This window comes from Petaurus breviceps, unplaced genomic scaffold (assembly GCF_028583685.1).
Source record: "Petaurus breviceps papuanus isolate PSGF00001 unplaced genomic scaffold, PetGlider_PUasm1.0 90903, whole genome shotgun sequence".
Lineage (NCBI taxonomy): Eukaryota > Metazoa > Chordata > Mammalia > Diprotodontia > Petauridae > Petaurus > Petaurus breviceps.
This window is the reverse complement of record NW_027187376.1, coordinates 10,483,241-10,496,545: the sequence shown is the minus strand read 5'-3', so window position 1 is coordinate 10,496,545 and position 13,305 is coordinate 10,483,241. Positions and strand designations below refer to the sequence as shown.

General features: G+C 38.5%; 1 protein-coding gene across 1 annotated transcript in view; it reads left to right on the top strand.

Annotated features, from left to right (window-relative positions):
• The window catches only part of UNC80 (unc-80 homolog, NALCN channel complex subunit), a 219,338-nt gene that overhangs the window by 96,376 nt on the left and 109,657 nt on the right, over nt 1-13,305 (top strand). The window contains exon 22 of the mRNA XM_069075228.1: nt 5,680-5,813. Within this exon, the coding sequence (XP_068931329.1) occupies nt 5,680-5,813 (134 nt within the window). The remainder of the gene's footprint in view (nt 1-5,679; nt 5,814-13,305) is intronic.

Sequence of the window (13,305 nt, the reverse complement as noted above, 5' to 3'; positions counted from 1 at the left end):
CTTAAGTCATGGAAAATTACTGGTACTTCAGAAATCTCCTCCCCTCTACCTCCCTTGTGATTTTGAGACTGATATTCATTCAGACAGTGTAGAGAGAGAGATGAAAAAATGAAATACTTTCCAAATCACCAAGGCCACTGAAGTATTGAAATATTTAATTGAATTATGTTGAAGTGTTCAACATCCAATTGAAACAAAGAAAGAAAGAAAGAAAGAAAGAAAGAAAGAAAGAAAGAAAGAAAGGAAGGAAGGAAGGAAGGAAGGAAGGAAGGAAGAGAGAGAGAGAAGGAGGGAGGGAGGGAGAAAGGTAGGAAGGAAAGAAGGAAGGAAGGAAGGAAGGAAGGAAGGAAGGAAGGAAGGAAGGAAGGAAGGAAGGAAGGAAGGAAGAAAAAAAGATGCTCACAGGTGTTAAAAATGTGAATGCCTGTCATTATTCTGAATTTATAACTGGAAATCAAATTCACTTCTTTTCCCATAGAAGTTCAAAAAGATTCATTCATGTACCTTTCCAAGACCATTAGTGTATGTATATGTGTATACTATACCATACTAGCATGGGTGTTTGAGATGATTAATATTATGCTTAGATATTTCATTTCTTCCATTGATGAGAGGCAGTGTGACTTATATGGGAGAGACCTGGTCTTGGATTCAGGAATACATACAGATTCATATTTAGGCTCTGACCCATCCTAGCTGTGTGAGCCCAGGCAAATCACTTAACCTCTCATTGCTATAGTCAACCCTCTCAGACTCTAAGTTGGGAAGTAGTTCTCCCCATATGTAGGAGAACTTTTCACCCTGGGAGTTTGCTCTGCCAATGGAATCACAAGTCTGGACCAAAAAGAAAATAAAATTCAACATAGATGATTTAGAATATCTTTGTATGTGTTCACAGAGTCATGAATTGTAAGAATGTGATTATAGTTAAGCTTAATGCATATCTATTAATAGCTACCATTCATACAGCACTCTAAGGTTTGCAAAGCACTTAGTGAGTATTAACTCACTTAATCCTCACAACAACCCTGGGAGATAGAGGCTATTATTTATCCCTATTTTATAGATAAGGAAACTGAGGCATGGAAAGATTGAGTTGCCCAAAGTCACACAGCTCATGAGGGATGTGAGACAGAATCCAAATTAACATCATCCAGACTCCCAAGTCCCACTGCCCACTGTGCCACCTAGCTGCCATCTCTGGCAGTAATAGAAGAGCACTATGTAGTACTATTTCACATAATCAGCTGAGGCTCCTATCTCTGCCACCATATAGGACACGAAGTAATGTGTCCTGGCCTTTCTGGTACACACCTAAGTCTTCAGTCATTTAGAAGAAGCATTACAATGTGATAGAGAGATACCTGGACCTGAAATTAGGTAGACCCAGGTTAAAAGACTTCCTCCGTCACTTCTTAGCTGTTAAGTCAGCATCTGCTAGGTGCCAGGCATTGTGTTAAACACTGGGGATACAAAGAAATGCAAAGGCAGTAGGTAGGATCAGCTCTCAAGGAGTTCACATTCTAGTGGGGGGAAAACATGCAAATACACACACACACACACACACACACACGGGTGTGTGCCCGCACATACAGGATAAATTGAAGATAATCTTAGAAGGAAAGAATTAGCATTTAAGGAAGACCAGGAAAGGCTCCTTGCAGAAGGGAGTAAAGTATTTGTGACAGGAGGCATATCATTTAACCTCTCTGTTCCTCACTTTTCCTCATCTATAATGTGGGGATAATAATGTTTATTGAGAGTCAAGCTGTCATAGAGGATAGGGTATTGTACTTCGGTGCAAATCCTGCTTCAGACACTAGCGATGCAACCAACCTTCTCTGTGCCTCAGTTTCCTCATCTGCAGGATGAGCAGGTTGGTTGCAGTGGCCTTCAAGGCCGAAAGCTATGATTCTGTGATTCCTAGAACTGCCCTAGATTTCCAGAGGTCATTCTTCCAGGAGTGACTTAAAGTAAGGTTTGATTTCTAAAGACCTTTACACATGGGAGTACACCAAGACAGAAGCTTCTGTGTCTTTTGCTTTATTTCAAGCAGAGTTCTAGTGTGTAAATCCCTGATGTAAGTACCTTTGCTGGCTCTGAGAACTCTCAATGGTATGACTCCCAGAAATAGTACAAGGAAATTCAAAGGAGGCCTTGGCATGAGCTAGGTCTTTAATGCATCTCAATTGAAAGCCCTTTGTTCTGAAACATTTTCATGTTTGTGGTGCTGACGGGATGAATCAGGATGGCAGCCTTGAGAATAAAAAGCAGAGAGAGAAAATAATGCAAACAGCCTAGTAAATGTCACTTAGCAACATCTGAAAAGCCCAGCATCTGAAATAATTGCTAGTGTGACTCAACCACAGAACATGAAAAACATTTTCTAAAATGGTAGATTTGTATTCTTTGCCACCATCATGTTGCTAGGGAGCTTTTAGATGCTGTCTCCATGGTCCTTGATGGGAAGGAAAGGGCTGCTGACCATATGACATCACCATTGGTCAATGTAAAGTAACAATAAAAAGTGTCTTAAAGAAGCAAATTGCTAGGCTAAGGTAGCTTCTCTAAATGCTCATAGCCAACCATCACCCCCTATGTAACCCAAAGGTAGCCTGTTCCCTTTCTATACAAGAGGTTAGCCCTCAGGGAAATTTCCCTCATATTTTTAGGAAAGGGACTGGACCAGTCATTTTCACTGGTATTGGAAGCTACCAGGTAAGAAAGTTCTCTCTGTCAATGAGGGTTGTCACTGGCTTCACAAAGTAGTCTTAGAGAGTTGTCTAGTGAACCAAGAGTGTAACTAACTTTTTCAGAGGCACACCATCCATATGTGTCAGAGGTGAGATTTCAGACTCTTAGGAGAGCTATATATCCACTTTGCCATTCAGTCTTTTTAAGAAAGCCCTGTTTACAGGGCAGCGAGGTGGCGCAGTCAGTAGGAGCACCAGCCCCAGAGTTGGGATGACCTAGGATCGAATCTGAGCTCAGACACTTAGCACCCAACCAGAAACACCTGGCCGTGTAACCTTGAGCAATTTACTTAACCCCTATTGTTTAAAAAACAAAAAAGAAAGAAAGCCCTGTTTAATTTAATTCAGTTAATGTTAATATACATTGTGTCTGCTATGTCCAGAGGAAGAAGTAACATGACATAGTGAAAATAGACCCAGTCCTGGAGTTGGGAAGACTTGAGTTGGGGGCCCACCATTAACACATACTAGCCTCATGACTCTGGGTAAATCATTTAACCCCTCAGTGTGACCAGGCAACTATAAGTTACAGAATAGCTTTTTATCTGTATTGGTAAGACAGGGTTTCCTCACTGGGTTCTCCCTTATACAAATAAAATTGGAGGTCTGGTCCAAAAATAACTTGGGAGGTTGGGTATATACTTAATATATAGTAACATATGGGGTAGCTACATAGCACAGTGGATAGAGTGACAGGCCTGAAGTCAGGAAGTCTCATCTTCCTGAGTTCAAATCTGGCCTAAGATACTTATTAGCTGTGTGACCCTGGGTAAGTCACTAAACCTGTTTGCCTCAGTTTCTCATCTGTAAAATGAGCTGGAGAAGGAAAGGGCAAACCATTCCAGTATCTTTGCCAAAAAAATAAACTCCAAATGGGACACAAAAAGTTGGACATGACTGAAACAAATGAACAACAGCAACAAAAAAATAAAATGTCCAGAGTACTGTGCTAGACACTGGGAGAGAGACAGAGCTTAGATAAAACCCAGTCCTTCTTCCCGCTCATAGAACTCACAGTCTGTAACCCAGACCAAATAGTTATAATACATAATTCATGAGAGAAGGAGCACATAGGTTTTAGGAAAGTTTTGAAAGGGGAAGGATCATTACTAATTGGAAAACCAAGAGTAATTGACCTTTATTGATTTCCCCAACTAGCAATGACTTGATTCATGAAAAATATGTTGCTCCAATATGGGTTTTTATTTGAAAAATTAAACGATAAAGCAATAAAACAATTTTTAAACCTTTCTGCAAATGACGACTTTTTTCTTCTTTTCTGCAGAATGAATTGTAATCACTATATTGCTAAATGAATTTATAATCCATTATTTAATAATAACGATAACTGACATTTATAGAGTGCTTCATGGAGCTTCACAAAAACCATGTGATGTATAAAAAAAAACAGATAACATTGTCTCCATCCTATAGATGACAAAGCTGAGCGTGGACCTCGACTCAGGAAGGACTGAGTTCAAATCCAGCCTTAGACACTTACTAGCTTTATGACTCTAGGAAAGTAATTTAATCTCTGTCTGCCTCAATTCCCTCATCTCTCAAATGGAGATAATAATAGCACTTACCTTCTAGAGTTGTAAAGATCAAATGATGTAATATTTGTAAAGCATTTAGCACAGTGCCTAGCACATAGTAGGCATTTAATAAATACTTGTTCCCTTCTTTCTTTTGTTGAGAGAGGTTAATTGAGTCGTCTGTGGTCAAACAGCTAATAAATCTCTGAGTCTGATATGAAGTCAGAGCTTCCATAAACATCATTCTTTCCCCTATACCAAGCTAGCTCTTTAGAGCTGCTGAACCAATTTATATTGAGCATCCTTCAGCAGAAAAGTAAAGAACATTTCATAGTTGTACTGTAGCCATGGCAACACATCAAGCAAATGGGATAAAACCTGGTAACATAGAATAGGTTCAGGTCAGCAGAGCTTCTCTTCATGGCAGGACTACACAATCAGAGGCCTTTGGGATATTCCATTGCCTGCTAAGCAGATCTTATTTTATAACTAAACCTACAGTTTTCTTGCTTTATGTTACACAAATTTGTAAAGGATCTGTTACCTCTTTAGTACAGGAACTCCTAAAATTAGAATTCTTCTGCCACCAAGGACCATGACTTCCTCTGGAGGAAAACTAAATTCAGGAGCTAGATTCTAGAGAGCTGGCTGAGGTGGGAAGGGAACAAGCATTTATTAAGCCCCTACTGTGTGTCGGGTGCTGCACTGAGCCCTTTACAAATATTACCTTATCTGATCCTCACAACAACTCCGTGAGGTAGATGCTATCATGATCCCCATTTTGCAGTTGGGTTAACCAAGGCAGACAGGTTAAGTGACCTGCCCATTAACACAGCTAGTAATGGTCTGAGGTGCAATTTGAACTTGGATCTTCCTGACTCCAAGCCTAGTGTTCTCTCCACTGCACCACCTAGTGGCTTTTCTATGGTAACACAATTATTAGTAAGTATAAAACGTGGAATTTAAATCCTTGAGCTTCCTTTCTGACAAGACCAGAATGCTATTTACTCTGCCAGGCTGTCGTATGTAACTAGGATAACCTGAATCTGGTTAAATTATAAAGGAAAAAATTATCAGCATTCAATTTTTATTTTCTTTAACTCAATCACTTGGTTCCTGAACCTGGGATCTTTTACTCTCTGGTATGGTAGGTAAAGTACCCAAATAGTTATCTTAGTTTAGCTGATGCCATGAAACTATTCTTTAGAATGTTCATATAGGTGTGAACAGGCAACACTCCAAGGAATTAAAGTCTTCAACTTGACATTGATTGATAATGTTTTCATATATATATGATGATTTTATTTTACACATGTGTAATGGTGTCCATCAAACTGTACCACTGCATTGTCTACTGGGCTCTCCTCTTAGCAAAAAAAATGTCTTCACAGGCACTGTGAACCCCACCAAATGTGGCTGCCCCTTTGCCCTCAAGATGGCAGCTTGCCAACTTCTACTAGAGATCACCACCTTCCTAAGAGAGACCTTTTCCTGCTTGCCTCGCCCACGTACTGAACCTCTGGTGGTAAGTAAAGCACAGAAACTGAAAATAAGGAAATAGCTTAGACAGGCTGACACATAGGTTCATATGCTTTCTCAGGCTTCTACACTCTCTATCAGCGAACAGGAATATTATTTTATAAGTTAGTGATTCCTTTTTTTTAAAGGAACATTCTTTTCCCAAAAATCCTATCGAAAGTGAATTTTCTGCTTAGATAACATTAGCATTGCTGGAGAAAACAGCTGCTGTTGTTGCTACTCTGTGAAGATCCATGAGCCAACTGAGGAAATGCTGTTGTTATTAATGTGCCCCCAATTTTTCCAAAATGGCAGATTGTGCCATAACTGAAACCCAGTTTTTTTTAAATAAAATTTGTGCTTATGCTTGTTTTTTTTAACTCTTTGGGGGGAATGTTTCTCCCAGTAAATACATTATCATTTAAGTCATGAGTGATAATGATAACAACAATAGTAAGAACCCTTTTTTTTTACAATAAAATCTCTACTTTTTCTTATGTTTTTAACCTCTTTGGGGAAAGGTTTCTCCCAGCAAATATAATACCATTCAAGTCATGAGTGGTAATGATAATACTAACAGTTACACCAACAAGAATAGTATTTACCTAGCACTTAAAGGTTTGCAAAGCTTTATAGATTTTACCTCCTATTCACCAAGACCTGGGAATGAAGGTGCTATTATTATCCTCACTTTACATTTGAGTAAAATGAGGCAAATGAAAGTTAAAAGACTTGTCTGGGTTACACAGCTGGTTAGTTTCTTGGGCAGGATTTGAACTTGTCTTCCTAACTCCAGGTCAGGGACTTTATCCACTGAGCCACCTACTGCCTTTAATTTCTCTTCTCCAAGCTAAATATCTCCTAGTTCCTCCAGTTGATCTTACTATGGCATGATTTTCAGTCTCTTTACATCTTGTTTGCCCTTGAGCTTGTTCATGTCATTCCCCAAATGTGGCATCTCCAACTGAACTCAATACTCAAATGTCATCTGACCAGGGCAGAGGAAAGTGGTAATATCCCAGTCTTGCCCACTATACTTCTGTAGACCCTGAGAGTCCCAAGACCTTATGTAGATAAATGGCAGACTAATCCTACTTCCCCCATCTTGTGAAATTGATTTTTTTAGCCCAGTTGTGAGACTTTGCATTTATCACTGCTACATTTCATATTGTCCTTTTGGATAAAGAAATAGCTTTGGAGTCAGGAAGAACTGAGTTCAAGACCCACCTCCTTGAGCCTTTGTTGTTCTGTTCCTTTCAGTCCATATAACATCGTCCTTGATAAGAGAAAACAGTTACCAAATAAGAGAGTAGTCATGGCTCTATCATGCTCAACTCATCTATCTCAAGCCCCCCAAAGCTTTTTTTGTACTTAGATTCCTCACTAGTCTCATTCTGAGCTTTCATGCCCCAACACCTTTATGAAAGGACTGTTTCCTATTTTTATTGACTGTTTATTATCTCCATCTCCTTGCTTTGGGTCAGTATGAGCAATGAAAATACCAACTGTACTAAGTCCTTCAGTTTCTTGCTCCAAACTTCAGAATATATAGCAATGTTTTATATTTTATAAATTCCTACTGACAGTATAATTTATCTTCATATGAATCAACATCTGTGGGTTGTAGGGCATAGAACCTTCAAGGTGAGCTACTATAGTTAGGTTGAATGGAGTTTGGATGCAGTCCAGAAACAATAAAAACAAAAGGAGTCAAAGACATCAGGGTCGAGCTGCCAGGCTGGAATCAAAAACATGACATCATGAGAGAAGCAAACAGAACAAACAGGAAATTAAGTCAATCACATAGGAGATTGGATCAGATAGACTTTGTGAGATAAATCAAGACACAGCCAGATTGAGAGGGTGTTTATTAATTGTTTACTGTGTGCCAAGCACTGTGCTAAGTGCCAAAGACACGAATACAATATATTCTAATAATGGAAGAAAAAACAAAGGGGAGCTGGAAATGGTGGAGTGGGGATGGGGTAGTAAAGGGTGTCTGCATGGGTTAAAGGCAGCTGGTGCGAATGGCGGTAGGGGCAGTCCAGAGAGTGAATTGCACTAGAAGTGAAGTGAGCAGCATGACTGGGGGGGGGTGGCCCTCAAGAAACAGTGATCCAGGCCAAGGATTCACCACTTAAGAGAATAGGCCTTAAGAAAGAGCCATCCCACAGGGCCAAGGCAACTGGTGGCAAGGCAGAGCAGTAAGGAGAGTGAGTTGAGCTGGGGATGAAGTAGGCATCACTTCATTTTACAACAGAGTCACATTGGGAAGCCATGGCCAGAAAGCAATCAAATTATACAAAGATTTACTAAACTCCCTCTATTTGAAAGCCAGTTTTTGAAGCTTTGTGTATGCAAAAACAAAACAATGCCTTCCCTCAAGGAACTTATATTGTATCTGTGAAAATGACATGCATATTCAAAGTCATACAAAATAAATACAAGTCAATTTGGTTGGGAGAAAAGGGAAGATGCTAACACCTGGAGGAGGGATCAGGAAAGTTTCACATAGATGATGAGCTTTAAAGGAAAATAGGGATTTCAAGAGATAGAGATAAGGAAAGTACATTTTATGGAGAAGATGGGGAAAGGCGAAAGCACAGAGATTGATATGTGAAAAACAACATGAAAGCCATATTGACTCAGCTGTGGAGTACATGAAAAGGAGAAATATGTAAGACTGGAAATGGAGTTTGAAACCAGATTAGAAAGCATTTTTAGAAGCTAAACAGAGGACTTTGTTTGTTCCCTGGGTTAACAGGTATTCACTAGACTCTATTGAGCAGAGAAATGACTCAGTCAGACCCAGGCTGTAGGGACAATGTCTGTAAACACTTGAGTCCTTACTATATGCCAGGCACTGATAATCACTTTAGCAACTTTATGAAGTATGGACTGGAGAGGAGAGAGACCTGATACAGGGAGACTAATTGGGAGGCTCTTGAAATTGTCTAGATGGGTGAGACCTGCCAATGGCTTTAACAAAGATGGTAGCTATATGAGTAGAGGAAAAAGGACAAATGGGAGAAATACCATTTAGGTAGAAATTGACAAGACTCAGCAACTCGTTGTACACATGAGATGAAAGAGAGAGGAGAGGAGGGTGGCAAGAAGAACAGCAACATTCTAAACCTTGGTGACTAGGTGGTACCTTGAACAGAAATAGGGAAGTTTGGAAGAAGGGTAGTCTTACAGTAAAAGTTAATGAGTTCTATTCTGAACATGAATTTAATAATTTCTAAAAATGTAAATCTTTCACTAAGGGTGCATGAGTTTAAACTGCATGATTCCATTTAACATTAATGAATGCTCTGAAGCAAAATCCTAAATTTGTCATGAAGAGAAAATTAGCATTCTAAACCTGATTAAGCCAACATGAAGGGTCGTAAATGCTTGAAATTGCTTCCTAGGAGATGGTACTGAACTCAGAATGAACAATTGAGAGCTAAGCATAAATACTGCCAAAATGAAAATGCACTAAAGATTTAATAAAAACATTTGCAGCAGGAGTGTTTGCAAACCTCTAGTGTATTTTATTAATGTAATAAAAATTTTCACAGCACTGGAAACCTACAGTTGACTTAGAGTAGGAAATAACAACAAAATCTCGAGAGGCATAGGAGCAGATCAATATGGAAATTCAACAAGAAGCAGTGAAAATGATGGGCTCTAGAGGCTGGCAGGGATCTGAGCCTGATGCCAAGAAGGAGGCATATCTGATTAAAAAAAAAAAACTTGGCAAGGTCAGTTACACAATAGAAGGCATTGCCAATATGTGATGTTTGGTTAAAACATTCAAGGTCATAGACTAACAAGTAAAAAACAGCCAACCGAAGTCCTGTCTTTAAGGTGCAAAGTACCACAAACGAGAATAAGTACTATTATAAGAAAAGGATAGGAGAATGTATGATATATATATGTGTATGTGTGATATTTATGTATATGTAAAGTAACATGGAGGTAACATGAGATCACTAAATACCTTGGGCATGGTGGAAATGCACAGAAAGGGGCAGCAAATATTGAGTACCAGGCACATTTTTCCTGTTTCACAATTTTTCTTGGGGCTAACTCTCTATATATCCTAATTGGAAGTTAGTTTTGAAAAAAGACTTTGGGATGGGATTTTTCATTGGCATTTTAAATAAACCCTGAAAATGGATACTTATAGTTTTATCTTGTCCTCTACCCCACCTCTATACATACTATACACGATACACACATACACATATACACAATCTCACACACCACTCCACTCCCCCCTCCCTACCAAATGCTAGAAAAGCCAAGTTTTTATCAGATTGTTCATCTGAGTAGGGAGGATAACTGATATTTTAATTTATATCCTAAACTATTTAATTTCCAAATAAGGCCATCAAAGAAATTCTTTAGAATAATGAGCTAGGTCCTAATTATAGTTCTTATAGCCTATTAAAAATGTTCCCAATAAAATTAATTGAAGGCATACTTTTTTAAAAGTAATGATAAAAAGAAACATAGTCTAATGTGAAAGGCACAAAAGTTAATAGTCAAAAGATTTGCATTCATCCTTGGATTGGCCATATAATGGATTTGCAGACATAGCCAAGTCACTTAACTTCTGTGAGTCTCAGTTTGCTTACCTGTAAAATGGGAATAATATTTAAACTACATACCACACATTGGAGAGGATGCAACGAAATCATGTATGTGAAAGTGTTTTGCAACTATAAAGAGTTATGTAAATATAAGCTATAGTATTAAAATTCATTAATGCTCAGGAAGCAAGCAAATACCACTCAAATAACAAAGAAAGAAACCACATGTTCATTCAGCATATTTATTCAGACCTTTTTGGTGATTCACTGTGCTAGGCACATATGTGTACAAGCTAACACTATAAAACTAAGCAAAGACTAATCTTAAAGAATTATATAGAACAAATTATAATGATGGAGTCTAAATGCAATCCTAATTTTTAGATATAGGAAACACACAAAAAATGTTCAGTGAGGGGAGATAATTCATATTGTCCAGTTTTTATTTTGTGTCCAAAATAAGGAATGCATACTAATTATCTTTGACTAGAAATTAAATACAAGATTACTTTGTATGTTTTTAATAGATTAATTCCAGGGAGGCAGTTTAAGTTTCCAGACTTCTTTTGAAAGTATTCTAATAGGCTCCATATGGCATTTATATTTTTCTAGACTTCTTTTTTTCATAAATTTAAGCATTTCTGAAGTACCAATGTATAATTCTTAGAGTCTTATACAGAGGAGTAATCATACATATTAAGAATAATATTTAGTCTAATTAAAAACTGCTAAAAGCAGTAAATTCTATTTGTTATATACTAACAACACTGAGAAAAGAAATACCTTCAAGTTTTCACTGAAATCAAATACATCTTATTAGACAATATAATTCATTTTTCATTAAAAAATTCATTAAGCATCTCTCAGAAAATCAATCAACAAGCATTTATGAAGTACCTACTGTATGCCACTCACCTTGCCAAGCCCAGGGGTTACAAAGAAAGACAAAACAGTTCCTATCTGGGGCAGCTAGGTGGCGCAGTGAGTAGAGCACTGGTCCTGGAGTCAGGAGGACCTGAGTTCAAATCTGCCCTCAGACACTTAACACAAAAACTAGTCGTGTGGCCTTGGGCAAGTCACTTAACCCCAAATGACCTCCAAAAAGCAAAAAAAAAAAAAAAAACAGTTCCTATCCTCAAGGAGCTCCCATTCTAATGGAGGAGATGACCTGCAAAGAACTAGGAATAGACAGGATATATACAGAGTAGATGGAAGGCAATCTTAGAAGGCAAGGTAATAGCAACCAGAGGAAGAAGAAAGGCCTCCTTGAGAAGGTTGGATTTGAGCTAAATCTGAAATGAAGTTAGGGAGGTTAAAAGGGAGGAGTGAATAGGGAGTCCATTCCAGGAACAAGAAACAGCCTTGTGGAGTGTTGTGTACCAAGAAGAGCAAATAGGCCAATATCTGGATCATAGAGTCCATGGAGAGAAGTAAGGAATAAAAAGATGATAGGAAGGGGCCAGGTTATAAAGAAATTTAAATGTCAAATTGATGGTCAAATATATTTGATCCTGGAGATAATAGGGAGCCATTGTGTTTTACTGAGTAAGGGGGCAATATGGTCAGACCTATGCTTTAGGTAAATTACTTTGGTAGTTAAATGGAGTTCTTCCTTGGAGTGAGATAAGACTTGGGGCAGGGAGATCAATTAGAAGACTACTTCAGGAGTCTAGAAGGGAAGCGATAAAGGTCTAAACTAAAGTAATAGCTGTGTGCAAGATAGTGGAGAAAGAAATTTCAAGAGCTGGCATTGCCTTGGCTATGAGGAGTTGAAAGTAATACCAAAATTGAGAAGACAGTGATCACCTCAATAATAATAAATTCAGAAGAGCATTTGAAGGGAAATATAATGAGTTCTGTATGGGATGTGTTAAGTTTGAAGTACTTATGAGATACCTAGTTAGAGATGTCAGAAAAGGTAGCTAGTGATGCAGTATGGTAATTTAGGAGACACACTAGGGCTGGATATGTGATCTAAGGGCCATCAATATAGAAATGATAATTGAACCCATGGGAGCTGATAAGATCTACCAAAGGAGGTAGAATATTGGGGAAAGAGAAGACCCAAGACAGAATCTTGGGGGACCTCCACTGTTAGTGGGTGTGACATGTTTAAAAATCCACCAAAAGAGTCAGAGAAGGAGAATGAGAAAAGACCAATGTAACTAAAACCTGGAAAAGAGGGTATCCAGAAGAAGGTAATCTATATTGTCAAATGGGACAGAGGTCGAGAAGTAGCAGGGCTGAGAAGACGTCACTAGATTTAGCAAACAAAAGATTATTTGGTAATGTTGGCAAAAGAACAATTTCAGTTCAATGATAAGATGAGAAGCCAGATTGCAGACATTTTGTCAGAGAATAAGAGGAGAGAAAGTAGAGGCAGCTAGTGAAGATGGATTCCCGAAGAAGTTTAGCTGAGAAGGAGAGAAGAGCCAAAAGATGACAGCAGAGAAAGTAGGATCTTTCTACTAGTTATCTGTTAGATGAATTAATTCATACTCATTTGCCATTAGCAAATAACCATTTTTAGAGCCTTGAAACACTCAGGGTGACTGACAGCAACCATTCTGAAACTCTTTTTTTTTTTAAAGCAATTGGGGTTAAGTAACTTGCTCAAGGTTACACGGCCAGTTATTTTTGTGTGGGTGACGAGTATCTGAGGCCTCAACCGATCCCAGGTCTCCCAATCCTGGGGCAGGCGATCTTACTCACAGTGCCACCTGGCCGCCCTTGCATTCTGACACTCTTAAGCTAAATCACCTTCAAAATGAAAGTGTCAGGCAGAAGTGGCTTCCCATAGGATCATTTAACCCAACAGAATATAATAAATGTCTTCACTGGCCTTGTTTAGGAGCTCATGATGTATATTTTACTTGTTGTTCAGTCATTTTTCAGTCACATCCAACTCTTCATGACCCC